At 40.6% G+C, this 13,284-nt stretch overlaps 1 protein-coding gene across 6 annotated transcripts in view; it reads right to left on the bottom strand.

Annotated features, from left to right (window-relative positions):
- Positions 1-2,977: 2,977 nt before the first annotated feature.
- ERICH2 (glutamate rich 2) overlaps positions 2,978-13,284 on the bottom strand; it is a 42,905-nt gene continuing 32,598 nt past the window's right edge. For 2 of the 6 annotated variants that reach the window (XM_088842582.1, XM_088842576.1), the window contains 2 exons: positions 7,895-7,966; positions 5,813-7,273 (listed from right to left, as the gene is read on the bottom strand). In XM_088842582.1, the coding sequence (XP_088698708.1) occupies positions 7,155-7,273; positions 7,895-7,966 (191 nt within the window). In that variant the 3' untranslated portion in view covers positions 5,813-7,154. Of the gene's footprint in view, positions 3,359-5,812; positions 7,274-7,894; positions 7,967-13,284 lie in introns of those variants that run through there. The other 4 variants (XR_008682197.2, XM_055398396.2, XM_088842567.1 and 1 more) reach the window with 4 other exon arrangements.

Genomic DNA, 13,284 nt, shown 5'->3' with positions numbered 1-13,284 from the left:
GGACAGGGAGGCCTGGTGTGCTGTGATTCATGGGGTCACAGAGAGTCGGATATGACTGAGCCACTGAACTGAACTGAGGGTAGAGGGGACTGGGGAGTTACTATCTAGTGGGTACAAAGTTTCATTCTGAGAAGATATAAAAGTTCTTGAGATGGATGATGGTAATGATTTCACAGTATCACAGTATTAATGTTACTGAATTATATACTTAAAAATCGTTAAACTGGTAAATTGTATATTTTACCTATAAAAAAAGACTTCAGTTATAAGTGACACATGCCCATGAAAAAAATTAAAATGCATACACTGAAAAGTAAAATTCTTCTCACTTACCTCCCCTCCTCACTTACAAAACCCAGAGATAACCATTCTAGCTGGTTTCGTATTTCTACTTTTCACTTACCTGCACCTGTAACTGGCACAAGGATCTACCAATTCCTCTTCCTGCTTTGGGTGGCCATGACCCCCTGGGGACCTGATGGTAACCTAGAGAGTCCAGTTAGGCTTACAATCCTAGAGGATGTCATTGCTGTCATTATACTTGCTATCCTTCGCAGATACATACAGTCGGATGCTCTTGGCTGCAAAGTAACAGAAAATAAACTACAGTAAGAAAATTTTATTGTTTTACATAGGATATTCAGAGGTAGGGAAAGGACTGAACCAGAGTTGACTGTCACTAAAAATGTCATCAAGGACTAATTTCTTCTTTTCTCTCCTCCGTTGTCCTCAGCATTGGCTTCAGCATAAAGCCTCCCGTGGTTCTAAGTTGCTGCAGGTATCTGTGAGGGCTCTATGCTTTCTTGTCTCATGTTTTATTAGCCGAGACTGGCTGAGTTCTGTCTATGTCTAGTAATAACCAGCAGTAAAGGGATATTGGTCAAAGGGTACAACATTTCAATTATGCAAGATGAATAAGTTCTAGAAATCTAAAGTACAGCATGATGACAATAGTTAACGTTACTTTTATATATGCACAGGCCTACCTTATTTTATTGTGCTTCACAGATACTGCGTTTTTTACAAACTGAAGCTTTGTGGCAACCCTGCAGCAAGTGTCTTTTGGGGCCGTCTTTCCAACAGCATTTACTCACTTTGTGTCTCTGTCATAGCTTGATAATTTTTGCCGTATTTCAAACTCCACCAGCAAGAAAGATTATGTCTTGCTGAAGGTTCAGATGATGCTTGGCATTTTTTAGCAATATTTTAAATTAAGGTATGCATATTATTTTTTATACATAATGTTACTGCACACTTAATAGACTACAGTATAGTGGTAAATATAACTTTTATATGCACTGGGAAATGAAAAACTTCACATGCCTCACGTTAATGTGATATTAGCTTTATTGTGGTTGTCTGGAACTGAACTCAAAATATCTCTGAGGTATGCCCATACTTGAAATTTGCTAAGAGGACAGATCTTAAATCTTCTCAACACACACACACACACACACGTAACTACGTAGAGGTGATAGATATGTTAATTTGCTTGATTGTGGTGGTCATTTCACAATGTATATCAAGTTGTAGCTGTTAAATATATATAAAATATAATTTTGATGTGACATTTCAAAGCTGTTGCAAACAAACTAGTAGCAAGTGGGATGGAAGTACCATAATTAGCTTAGATTTATCACCTAGGTTGAAAAGGATGGAGGGGGAATCAACCAGTGCCTGCTATAGGCTGTCTCCTGGTGCAAAAGGGTATATTTGAACAAGGCTACTGTTAGGGAAATTAAATAAATAGTCTTGTTTAGGCTTCAGAGACAAAGTAGGACAGGCCTCTGACCTTGCTTCTAACCTGCCTGGACACTGCCCTGAGTGCCCTGCCTGCCTGCTGTGAGTGTAAGATTTAAAGCACCATAGATAAGATAGGGGACAAACCTTGAGATTGTTGAGCCCTTGTAGGAGCTCTGGCCAACCAAGCCCCATGCTTAACATTCCCAGTTTTATAAGATAAAACAAACAGCATTAATATGAAAAGAGCTGAAATTTGCTCACAGACTGATGATGATATCAGTTTGCCTCCTGGAATTATAAGTGGGAACCCTGAACTGCAATCTTTGATGTCTCACCCACAGAGCGGATGCACTGCCTGGGACCTTTTGCCAATTAGGACTCTGGATGTGCTGTGACACGGGACTTCCCAGCGCTGTTTGAGTCTGGATGTTGGTCAAAACCCAGTTTGGTGATGTATCCTTTGCTGTTTCTAGTTCTCTTTTCTTTTAATGTTAGTATATTGAAAGTAAGCTAGATAGTTCTCTAATAAATATTGGCATTATTCATTTGTATAGAACAAGTGGCTTATTCTCTTAACAAATCCTTTGAACCTGAGACAAAAGTTAGAACTTTCGGCACAACAGCTACCCAAGTCCATCTCATTTTCCAGTATTTCACTTCACAAGCCTCTCCAACTTTGGCACACCCACCCCACCCCAGCCCAGCATTATAACTTACATCCCATGTCAGCTGGGTAGTTTATTAGGAAACCCAATCAGAGAGACCTCTGTCCTCCTTAGACTGGTCTCGGAGGCCACATCTTACCTGCCTCTTATGAGTTCTCAATACCTCCCAAATTAGGACACTTGCCCAGAGCCCCAAAACATTTCAAGTGGATCCAGGCTTTCTTTCACATCTAGCATCATGAGCCCTGGTCAAATGCTCCCCACTGCCCATCCCCACCTGTCCAAGATCAATATTCCAGGCAAATAATCAAAATCACAAATACCTTACATTAACCAAGGGAAAAAAACACATTTCAGTTAAAGGGAATGTAGGTTATCACCTTGTATAATATATGGTTGATCCTTGAATATCATGGGGGAATACGGTGCTGACTGACTATGCAGTAAAAAATCCGAGTATAACTAATAATTGGCCTTCTGGATCTGTGGTTTGGCATCCACAAATTCAACCAACTGCAGATCGTGTAGTACTGTAGTATTTATTACTGAAAAAGTTCACATATAGTAGACCCCACACAGTTCCAGTCCATGTTGTTTGAGGGTTAGTTGTATAAGGAGATGCAGGAGAACTGAAGGCTATATGAAGAGAAGCAGAGGCCATTCTGACTCCACATTTGGATGCTGGGGCAGTTGTCCAGATGGAACCTACTGCCACACACTAACGTTATGTCATATGCATTCTCCACGGCATTAGATGGTCTTTACTTCGCCAGTTATTCCCCTTTCTTCAATCTGTCCCTCCCTACTGGAATCTTAGGGAGGAGAGTACAGTGGAGGGCAGGGCGTTAGAGTAAAATGATCGGGATTCGGAATACCTGACACTCTTCCTTTCCAACCCACTTCTCTCTGTTCACTGTGCTTCATATAATTCTTTTTTTTAAATGGAGATCCTTAGGAAGAAACACATTTCACGTCAGGATCGAGGACATACACACAAAAACTCTGAACGAAAAATCTCACAAAACTGTAATTCCCATATACTCCTTTGCAATGTGTTCTATTTTATGTATTTAAGAAACCCAGCTATTTTTTACTCACTATAGTGATTTCATAACTGACCAATGGATCATCAACTGTAGTTTGAGAACATGTTTTCCTATCAGGCTACTAGAATGCTCTTTCCAAAATACAGTCATTATTTTCTTTAAAATCCCTCAATGGCCTCCCACTACTTTAACGATGAAGTTCAAACTTTAACATAGCTTGTAAGATCCTCCATTCCCCAGCCCCTTTATTACTATAGCTTCATCTGTCTTGGCTCTAACTGGTCCATTTCCTTCTGCAATTCAACCATGCCTACTTGCTCTCTGGACCCAGATGTATCTACTAATAGAACGCTCTTCCCCACATCCTCTCCTTGTAGCTAATTTCTCCTCATTCTATCTTCTCAGCTTAGACTCCACATCCCTCTGAATGCTTTCCCTGGACACCTGGCCCAGTTTAGGTGCCCCTCCTGTGTTCTCCCTTAGCACCCTGGCCTTCCTCAATGGCAGTGTCTGTCACCCTGCATTTCAACTACGCCAGTACTCTTTAAAAGCAGGGACCAGGTTTTGTTTTCCATAGGCTTTCAGTAAATATTGATTGAATGAATAAATGAAATTATATTATTGGGTTCCCATCTTAAGTCTGTTGAGTGGATATTCTCATACATTTGCAAGCTGTTGAAGGTTTGGGTTCCTTCCCACCACTGTAATGTTCTGAAGAAGGCACAGGTCTGGAACTGAACTGTCTTCCTAGACACCGCTTGTGCGCTGATTCACCTACGGTTTAGCTATGTGTGAAGCAACATGAAACACTGGGTTCAAGATTCAGTAGATCTCTCATACTGAAACATACCCTAGCATCTCCGTCTTAATTCCTCATCCGAATTCCGTACTCCAGTTAGCATTTACCTTTGGATACACCCAGCATCCCAAATCCAATTTGTGTAACCAAAAGGGAAAATATAATAATAACATACTCTTAGGACTGAGAAGCCAGTGAATTAAATAATATAAAATGCTTATATAAAATAACACAAAAAATACTTTGCAGATTATGTTTAGCTATTATATTATTTGGCTACCACATTCAGATGTGCATGCCTATGTCAGGTTATGCCAACACCCTGAATGACACTGAGTAAGGAGTGCAAGTAGGATGAAGACCATGGATAAAGGGTACATATCCATAAATACGGATTACTCTGCATGATCAAACTTCAAAAATGCTTAGATTTAGCTATAATATGACCTATGATATCATGGCTTTCTATTCAGAGAGCTTCTTCCTCAGAACCTTCCTGGCCTTTAAAAAGAAAACTAAAATTTTACCAGTGTAATTCATTTAGTCTGCAATATCAGTTTTAGGATATTTAAAAAACTTCTTACGGGGAGGACTCCACAGTCAGGTAAATGGCATTAGATCGACATATGCTTAGTTGGTCAGTCGTGTCTGACTCTTTGCGACCCCTTGGACTGTAGCCTGTCAGGCTCCTCTGTCCATGGAATTCTCCAGGCAAGAATACTGGAGTGGGTTGCCATGTCCTCCTTGAGGGGATTCGAACCCAGATCTCCTGCATTGCAGGCGGATTCTTTACTGTCTGAGCTACCAGGGAAGCCCTGATCGACATATGGTAGTGGTTACAGGAGGAATAACAAACAACTTACAAATGAAAAGAACAAGCAGTTCTTGTGGTCTCTGTCAGCCAGCCCTGCAGTGCTATCCAACTAGTTACGCAGCTAGATGATTATACATACCTGGCTTTACTTCTTTCAGACACAGTTCTATAAAAATGGTGCAGCAGGATTTCTTCCTCTGAATGTTAGCATGCTACAAAATGCCCAAAGAATGAATTATGCTTCAAGTATTTTGGACATAATGTGATATTGTGCTGATATAATATTCAGAAAACAAAGATCATGGCATGTGGTCTCATCACTTCATGGGAAATAGATGGGGAAACAGTGGAAATAGTGTCAGACTTTGTTTTTTTGGGCTCCAAAATCACTGTGGATGCTGATTGCAGCCATGAAATTAAAAGATGCTTACTCCTTGGAAGGAAAGTTATGACCAACCTAGATAGTATATTAAAAAGCAGAGACATTACTTTGCCAACAAAGGTCCATCTATGGTTTTTCCAGTGGTCATGTATGGATGTGAGAGTTGGACTGTGAAGAAAGCTGATCGCCGAAGAATTGATGCTTTTGAACTGTGGTGCTGGAGAAGACTCTTGAGAGTCCCTTGGACTGAAAGGAGATCCAACCAGTCCATCCTAAAGGAGATCAATCCTGGGTGTTCATTGGAAGGACTGATGCTAAAGCTGAAACTCCAATACTTTGGCCACCTCATGCAACGAGTTGACTCACTGGAAAAGATTCTGATGCTGGGAGGGATTGGGGGCTGGAGGAGAAGGGGATGACAGAGAATGAGATGGCTGAATGGCATCACCGACTCGATGGACATGAGTTTGAGTGAACTCCGGGAGTTGGTGATGGACAGGGAGGCCTGGCGTGCTGTGATTCATGGGGTCGCAGAGAGTCGGACACGACTGAGCGACTGAACTGAACTGAACTGAAGAATAAAAACTCAAACTGCCTAACCCCAAATCAGATTGGCACACTCAAAACAAATTATTTAGGAATATTTTTCTCATTTTTACCTGTTACCTTATAACCTAGTTTGAAGGTGGCAGAAATTCATCAAGGAATACAGAATCAGAAGAATAATGTAACAGATACATAAAAGTGTAATAAAGTCTTATAAATGTTTTAAGAAAGAATATAAACATCATCCTTATCTTTCAGTTCATTCATTCACTTGGTATACACATCCCGTTATTTTCCAGGCACCTGTTGCTAGTGATATAATGGTAAAAAAGACAAAGTCCTGCTTATGTGGAGGTTACATTTTCTGACAAGAAGGGAAAAGATAAAAAGAACAAGTTGGGGGAGGGATAAATTGGAAGTTTGGGATTGACATATACACACTACTATATTTAAAATTGATAACCAACCAAAACCTACTGTATAAGCACAGGGAACTCCGCTCAATACTCTGTAATAACCTAAATGGGAAAAGAAGTAAAAAACAAATAGGTATATGAATCTGAATAACTGAATCACTTTGCTGTACACCTAAAACAACATTGCAAATCAAATATACTCTAGTATAAAATAAAATAAAAACTTAAAAAAAATGTAAATAGGAATTTCAGGTACTGATACATGCTATAAAGCAAATGAAATAAGTGACATAAATAAAAGTGCCTGGACATGGAAGGGACTAGGAGTATGCTTCTGGAGCCATAATGTTCGTATAAAAATCAAGGCTCTACTGATCAACAGGGATATGATGCTGGGCAAATGACCCACCCTCTATGTGCCTCAGTTTTCTCATCTGTCAAATGGGGACAATGACAGTGTTATTCGCATGGTTTTGTTGGATTTAACAAATTAATGTGTATACAACAGTACCTGGCACATTGTTAGTGCTTTTGAGTGTTTTCAATGACTATTTCCCTTTCTGAGTAGCTCACATTGAGTTGAAATCTAACTATTGAGAAGAAGCTCAAGCTAATATGGATAAATTAAAGGAACTCTATGCCCAATAAAGAACAATTAGACTGAAATGCAGCTCTCTTCTTTGTATTTCCACAGTATACAGCAATGAACGTACACGAGGATTAAACTAGAGCAGCGTCTGTCGTCACCCGTCTTCACACTCATCGGAGCTTTCTTCACTCGCGTCCTCGGTGCTCCCTCCTTCACTCTCACTACTGTCTTCTTCACCCTCGTCATCATCTTCCTCAACATTTTGTGCTTTCTCTGCCACAGAAAGGAAGAGACTTGTTTAAAGTATTTCTTAATATGTCCACCCTGAAAAGTCATAATCCTCCTTGTTTCCCCCTCCATCAAGAAACACATAGTTTTAGAATGTGAGTACTGAGCTGAGGGTCAAAGCAGTGGTACAAAGAACATATTTTTACTGGCATAAAGATGTTTGTGGATTAAATATATATTTAAAACATTGGTCTATAAATATATTTTTCTTTTTTTACTACTGTCAACTTCTCAAATAGAATAAGAGTAAAGTGAGATTCAGGGTAATGTAGTGGGTACAGACTTTGCCGGGAACCACGGGATAATCCTTTCAGTTCCTGGGGTATTAGCAGGAACTGTTCCTTCTGGGGACTCTGTCAGTGCCCAATACTGTCTGCCCAGGGGGCCTGCTCTGCTTCGGCAGTCCCACCCCACAGAGGAAATGGAGTCATCTTGACCATCCATAGAGGAAAAGCTGGTTTCATGAAACCATCTGAGATAATCATTTCCCCTTTTCTTAACCACTTCCTGAGGATATACTTTGCCAGTTTCCTGGGATAATGGATTTTTAAATAGTGACTGATCATAATTCTATGAGAAAGAAGGAATTTCAATTTTTAAATTTACTCATCAGCAGCATTTCTTCAATCAGTGAGAAAAACTCCTTGGCCTCAGGATTTTCTGGTTCATAGATTAGGACTGCAAATGGACAACAGAATGTGTGTTAATAATGTTCTAAATGTTTCAGCAAACAGCCTCTTCAGTATGAGATTGAAACTGTCAATCAGTTAAGTGAAAATGCACAAAGAAAAAACACCAACAGTTATACCACAGGAACATCTAAGTGCAAACAGAGAAAATGCTCTACTTAGGTACTCTGCAAGGGAAATAATCCTCATTATATTTTCTACCACCTGTCCAAAAAATGAAATCTCCATCACTATGAGACATCCCTCAAAGGCTTTAGCCATGCTGTGTCTTGACTATAATCATTCCCCAAACAAGGTACAAATCCTGTAATACATGGAGACTTTGCTAATGATACCCAGTCATCACCTATTAACAGTATTCTCACCGCTTCATCGGATCCATTGTTTTTAAGTGATATTCATTCCTTTGTGCTGATCCTTTATGTGAATGTGTCATCTTTCCTTTGGACTAAACCAACAGAAATTTTTAGGCCTGTTGGTCTAATGTACCAATGTCCTAGAAGCCAGAAAGCTTTATACCTTTTGTTTCAGGGTTTTCTACACTAGTTAACTTATTTTTTCAGATCCTGCTCTACAGATTTGTCTGCCTTCTTCTTACCTGCCTTGAGGCATATTCATAATTCTGCATCATCCATTGAGTGCTGTGGCTTCTATGTAATATCTTGGTGGCCCCCAGGGGGCACTGAAACATCAAGTGTGCTATTAGCCTGGCTAAAAGTGAGAATTGTGGGATGGTTCAACTAGGCCCCAGTGGCTCGGAGGACCTCACCCTATATGACTTTCATCCTGACACACTAAATCAATGTCTTTATTTTCTAATCCACTAATGTAACAGTGTGCCGTCAATTTGGGTCAGCATGAGTGTGTGCCTGCTCAGAATCTGCTTTTAAGGATTCTATGGGTATTTATACATCTTTTAAGGCTTTAATAAAAGTGACTTTTTACACATTTTCACTTGAACTAAAACATGCTTATCATTAGCAGTCTAAATCTTTCTCTGAGGTTAAGCCTCTTCCTAGAGCAGAGATTCTCCAACTTGTTCCTTGAGACACTAGTTTCTTAAGATGTTAATATGTATGTGGGAAACAGGTTAAATTAAGTTAATCAAAGCTTACAGTAAGGAGCAACTGCAGGATTTTACATAGCCATTAATATGCTAAGAACTAGTATGCATCTTACAGAGAAGAGAATATGGTTTCCCTAATTTATTATTCCCATGGAATCCTTCTTGGTGAAATATTTACTAAGCAATCTTGAACTAATATTCCCTGGAACACAACTTAGAAAATTTCATGCTGGAGTTAGGATTATTCCGTGGGAATGGAGTATGGGATCAGCTATTTTCATGGTTTAGCAAAAACTGCTGGCAGCTGTCAATTTTCAGAGTGAGGGAAAGTATCTGCTATGAAACTCAGCCCTACAATATCCATCCCAGTGGTGGTGGGTTAGTTGCTAAGTCGTGTCCAACTCTTGTTATCCCATGGACTGCAGCCTACCAGGTTCTTCTGTCCATGGGATTTTCCAGGCAAGAATACTGGAATGGATTGCCATTTCCTCCTCCAGGGGTTCTTCCTGACCAGGGATCGAACCCAGGTCTCCAGCATTGCAGGAGATTCTTTATCACTGAGCCACCAGGATGCCAATATTCATCTTAGGTGATAAATAAAACACTCTTTTACTTTTTGACAGGTCACTAGGGTTTGTAAAAAGGCAAGAGAAGCCCTGAGCACATGTCATTGGGGTTGTTTCCCAACCAGGGCCCATAAGCAGAGGCCAGTACAGACCCTGAAGAAAGACTGTCAGATGAGAATCCTGGTTCTGCCACTGTCTAGCTGGGTCACCTTGGGGAGAGTATTTAATGTCTCTGTACCTCAGTTCCTTTATCTATAGTAACACTACTGATCTCATCAGGATATCTGATGAATAAAGGAGATAATACAAAGTACTTAGTTTAGTCCTTGCTGCTTGGTAAGTACTGAATAAATGTTGATTATTAGTTTTCCTGGAGTGACTCTGGGCCTGGAGAAAGGCTTGGTGCCTTCCTAAGTGTGCAGCGGATGCTTCCTTCTGGCTGAAGGGCTAGGGCAGGGAGCTGGGGCTGGGGCTGGGGCAAGTTCTGAGTTCCATGGGGCTCTAAGGCCCTCAGATGGCAGGTGATTTTAGGGTAGACAGGACGCTGATCTTGTTCACTGCTGCAGCTCTAAGAGTGTACTTGACAGAGCGGGAGACCTCAAAACATTAAAAAAAATAATTGAATAAATGAATATAGATGACTGAGTAGGAAGCAGTCTTTCATGACTTGATAAAATTATATCCCAAGAAAGGGTGATTTAGTTTACTCAAAAAGAAATAGAAAACCTTATAGAAACTCTCTTCTGTATCCGAAGCTACGTCTGTTTTTGTGTTAGATGCATAATGATGATGACCATTTTGGTTTTCAGGCCATTACTGTTAAACATTTACAATTATTGATGAAATAGGTCTTCCAGGCTTACATGTTATTTTTGTAAAATCTCACACTGCCTGTGAGCAGAAGTGTTGGCACCCTGAGATGACTCAGCTGCATGTAAAGAGACCAAGAAATGGGAAGACTGACAGAAAATCTCAATCATGAGATGAACTAAGAAGAGTACCTGGTATTCCTCACTTTCAGTCTCATTTAAAAACCACTTTTCCAAGCCTTCACTAGCAAAAGTTTTAGAAGGGCAGATAAAAAAGCAAAGAAACTATTTGCACCTGGGATGCAGGGTGGGAAGCCCTGTACCCAAGTAAAGGTACAAATGACCATACCATGATTGGATGGCAAGGAAATACATCGGGAACTGGAGGCTATTCAAGAGAGTGAATTTGTAAGACACCTCTGAAGGGATATAAATTAGTTGCCTTAGATATAAAGAAAAATATATATCGATCAATTTATAGAAGCCATTTCAATCCGATTGATTCATAAAAGCACCTCTTTTTCAAGTCTCTGCCTGCTTGACCAGAAATATAAGCTTATTATTCAAATGAAGAAATGGAAATATAGCAAGAAATCATAGGCTCTCAAGTCAGACTTGGGATCGAGCTTTACCACTGGGAAGCTGTGTGACTTTGGGTAAATCGATTCTCCATGCCACCTTCGCTTTCCTCATTAGTAAAATAGGGTTAATCCTATGGGCCCCACATAACTGCTGTAAGAATTAAAAAGTGTATGCAAGAATGCTCCCATAGCAGGTGCTCAATACATATATGTAAATACATAAAAAGGAAATGCATAATCTATGTGAGAGTTGGACTGTGAAGAAAGCTGATCACCGAAGAATTGATGCTTTTGAACTGTGGTGCTGGAGAAGACTCTTGAGAGTCCCTTGGACTGCAAGGAGATCCAATCAGTCCATTCTAAAGGAGATCAGCCCTGGGTGTTCATTGGAAGGACTGATGCTAAAGCTGAAACTCCAATACTTTGGCCACCTCATGTGAAGAGTTGACTCACTGGAAAAGACTCTGATGCTGGGAGGGATTGGGGGCAGGAGGAGAAGGGGACGACAGAGAATGAGATGGCTGGATGGCATCACCGACTCTGTGGACATGAATTTGAGTGAACTCGGGGAGTTGGTGATGGACAGGGGGGCCTGGCGTGCTGTGATTCATGGGGTCGCAGAGTCGGACATGACTGAGCGACTGAACTGAACTGAACTGATGTTCACATGAGTAAATTTATAAATCTATGAATATATATATATAGAGAGAAAGGTGGACTGTTATGTGGAAAAGTGAGAAGATGGGGGAACAAAAGGGACAAAAGAATATCTATGCTGTATAGAACAGACCTGTGGCTACCAAGGGGGAGAGGTGGTGAGGGAGGGATAGGATGGGAGCCTGGGGTTAGCAGATGCAAACCATTATATACAAAATGGATAAACAACAAGATCCTAGTGTATAGCACAGGGGACAACATTCAATATCCTGTGATCAATTTTAGAAAATAATACCTATGCTGTAAGAATTTATATATAATATTTTTGGGTGCATGCTAGATGAAAAAAATTTGTTCTATTGCTCTGAACACAGAGAGGGACTTTAGGCAGCCCTCAGCCAAGCGTTCCTACTGGCATCAAAGAAGTAGCACTTTATTTTCCCTGAGACAGTCTACAACTCTCCCTTCTTCCTTAGATCTGCCTGGCTTTGCAAAACCTGGGCTTCTCTCATCTCACATCCTTGACTGGCGATCTGCGTCAGGGGTAGCCAATCTTACTTTGCACTCCCTGTGCTCCACCCCCATTCTCTGGGCCCTTTTGCCCACATTTCCCATTTGCCTCTTCTTCCTCTTGGGAGCAATTCTTTCTTATCTGGCTCCCTGGAAAATGGTGCCTGTCTTAGGACCCTCCATAGCATCCTTTCCTAGAACGTAACCCTCAGTTGTCGAGGCACCACTATTTGCCATGGGTAGCAAAGAGTAACCAGTATTACTGGATGAGTCAGTCAGTAAGGGTGCAAACCACACCAAACCACGTCTGATGTCAACCCCAGAAGGGTTTAGAGCACTCTAGAAGGTGTGGGCTGATTTCTGCTTTCTCTCCAGCTCCCAGCATAATGTCTGGTACAGAGTTAGTGCTCAATGTACATTGGCTGGAAGAAAGGAAGGGAGGGAGTTTTTAAAGGAATATAATCCTATTAAGACACATCAGTTTGACCTTTTTCATCCTCATTTACCTGGCACCTAATGCATGTGCATTGCATTTTATTGAGGCCCACAAGCATTTTATTGAGCACCTGCTGTTTACAGTGCAGGGCTAACAGCCAAGACTCACTGACAAATGTGGTGATGTCAGTGTCTGTATTTTGTAAGCTTCAGCCAGAGGCTTTTCTAAAATAACTGATAGGCATAAAAACAAAAATAATATATACATTTTCCTACAATTAGACACCACAAGAAAAACTCAGAGAATTGGTAGCTAGAGTGTGAGCATCACTCCTTCCTGTCCCGGCCACACAGAGAAGAAAGGCAGCTGTGGGAAAAGGAGGCTTGGGTTCCAGCTGCAGCTGTGTCACTTCTCCCTGAGCAGGGCGACACATGCCGCTTAACCTTCTCTCTGCTTCGGTTTCATTACTTATAAAAAGGGAGGACTGGACATGATTCTCTAAGGATTCCTTCTGATTGGAAATTCTATGTTTGTGGGCCACCAAAAATGGTTTTGATCAAATTATTTTATTTGATGGTTCTAAAGGTCAAAAATTCTTGAAAGGATTAAACAAGGCAAATTATTCTGGAAATAAAATAGGCAGTGTTAATGTACTCAAGAAATCAATTTTAAAAATTAGCTT

This window comes from Moschus berezovskii, chromosome 2 (assembly GCF_049115385.1).
Source record: "Moschus berezovskii isolate FMDL1 chromosome 2, NW_MosBer_1.0, whole genome shotgun sequence".
NCBI lineage: Eukaryota > Metazoa > Chordata > Mammalia > Artiodactyla > Moschidae > Moschus > Moschus berezovskii.
This window is presented reverse-complemented; position numbering and strand designations above follow the sequence as displayed.